At 37.6% G+C, this 1725-nt stretch overlaps 1 protein-coding gene across 2 annotated transcripts in view; it reads left to right on the top strand.

The window, feature by feature from the left end:
- Positions 1-689: 689 nt before the first annotated feature.
- Positions 690-1725, top strand: part of LOC123520591 (putative neural-cadherin 2) — a 542583-nt gene continuing 541547 nt past the window's right edge. For both annotated transcript variants that reach the window (XM_045283005.1, XM_045283006.1), the window contains exon 1: positions 690-1312. In XM_045283005.1, the coding sequence (XP_045138940.1) occupies positions 1310-1312 (3 nt within the window). In that variant the 5' untranslated portion in view covers positions 690-1309. The remainder of the gene's footprint in view (positions 1313-1725) is intronic.

The following is a 1725-nucleotide window of genomic DNA, read 5'->3' as shown; positions in this document are numbered from 1 at the left end:
GTGTCATAGACTTTGGCTAAACACACGAAAATATTTTTTAAAACGTAGACTGTAAGTTGAACCAAGTTTCTCTAATTAGTGGAAGTAGCCGAGAGAAAAAAAATATGTACAAGTATACCTCTGACTTATTTTTATTGTTTGCATTTGCTATCATTCACAAAACCAATTATTGACCGTCTCAGCCTCTAGCGGTATGTAGTGGTTAAAAATAAGGAATTCATCACCTACCACACTGCAATTTAGGTGAAATTTACACTTATAGAATTGTGTTTAGGTGATATTAATTTAGAGGTTAGGAACATAAACAGGGCATGCGGTTTGTGTAAATTATGAATACATGTATAATCAATTCCTCTATTGATGTTGCTAACAATATGATTGGTTAGTCTGCTCTAGTCATGTACCACTCTATTAATTTGATATATAATTTCCCTCCGTGTGCCATTTCAATCCTTCATAAATATGGAAGCCGTTACTTTGTGCTCTAACCTGACTCTTCAAACTTTTCCCTTAGATTTTTTTTCTATTTTTTTTTCTAGAGAGTAGCAATTAATTAGACTTTTTACCATTCTGTCAGCTCCTGACCACCCGCCTATACTTTTAAAGAAAAATGTAAGCTCATTCCTAGTGATTCTTTATATAAAAGTTTGTATTTCAACTCACACAATTGTTTTTTTTTTTCCAGAGATTAAAAACGTCAAGAAAAAATCAAAAGGACACGAAAACATAGGATAGCAACCAATGTGGCGACAAAAGTTCGGAAGAATGTGAAAATAAAAAGAGGAAAAAAATAACTTTCGGACGGACAGGAACATATGTCATCTCCCATCGCGGCCCCGTGTCTCTCATTTCCCCTCTCTGTTCACAAAAACGGATTTGAAAAGTAAACCCAGAAAGAGAAAGAAAAGAGAGAGAGAGAGAAAAAAACAATTCTGACCGACCTTGTGACTCAAGAAAATAAAAGAAAAAAGTGTGGTGTTGTCTTCGTAGTGTGCTGACCGAGGTGACTAAGTGCTTCAAGTCCTATCCACTCTCCTCAACCAAAGACTATACTAGAGGTGCTGAGACTACTAACAGGTTCTATTATCCAGGTAAACTTCTGTGGTGCTGACTGGGGAGCTAACTGAATAGGAATCTAAGCAAAGGTGCTCATGAGTGACTTGGTGCTACCCTAAGAGGGAAGTTGTGAAGTGAAGAGGACCGTCAGTAAAGGGAAGAGGACAGCAAGGAGGGTGAGGACAAGGAAGAGCAGTCATGGCTATCAACGTGGTGTTCCCTCTGCTTATCCCACTCGAGGAGGACGTTTATAATGGTGAGTATTGATTTATCTCTCTCTCTCTCTCTCTCTCTCTCTCTCTCTCTCTCTCTCTCTCTCTCTCTCTCTCTCTCTCTCTCTCTCTCTCTCTCTTACATATAACCAATTCTTCCATTTTACAAACATATTTTCTTCTATTCGTAACAACGGAGGCGGAGCAGCAAGAGGATCTAAAATGTATGAAAAATTCAGTGCACTAAAAGTATTTTCCAAAAACATCGTGTCACATATGTCTTCTTTTCTCTCCTCCTTTTTTGTTTCTTCCACCTCTGGCCTTTTTCTGCGTTATGCCATCATTTTCTCTTTTTTTCATCTTTTTCTCTTATCTTCCCTTACGCTGCTCCTAATTTTGTTGTCAGTCGTTTTATTTATTTTTCGGAGAAACTATTGACCTTTTTTTTCTGGGTCGA

The sequence above is a fragment of the Portunus trituberculatus genome, chromosome 47, assembly GCF_017591435.1.
Source record: "Portunus trituberculatus isolate SZX2019 chromosome 47, ASM1759143v1, whole genome shotgun sequence".
Taxonomy (NCBI): Eukaryota; Metazoa; Arthropoda; class Malacostraca; order Decapoda; family Portunidae; genus Portunus; species Portunus trituberculatus.
This window is presented reverse-complemented; position numbering and strand designations above follow the sequence as displayed.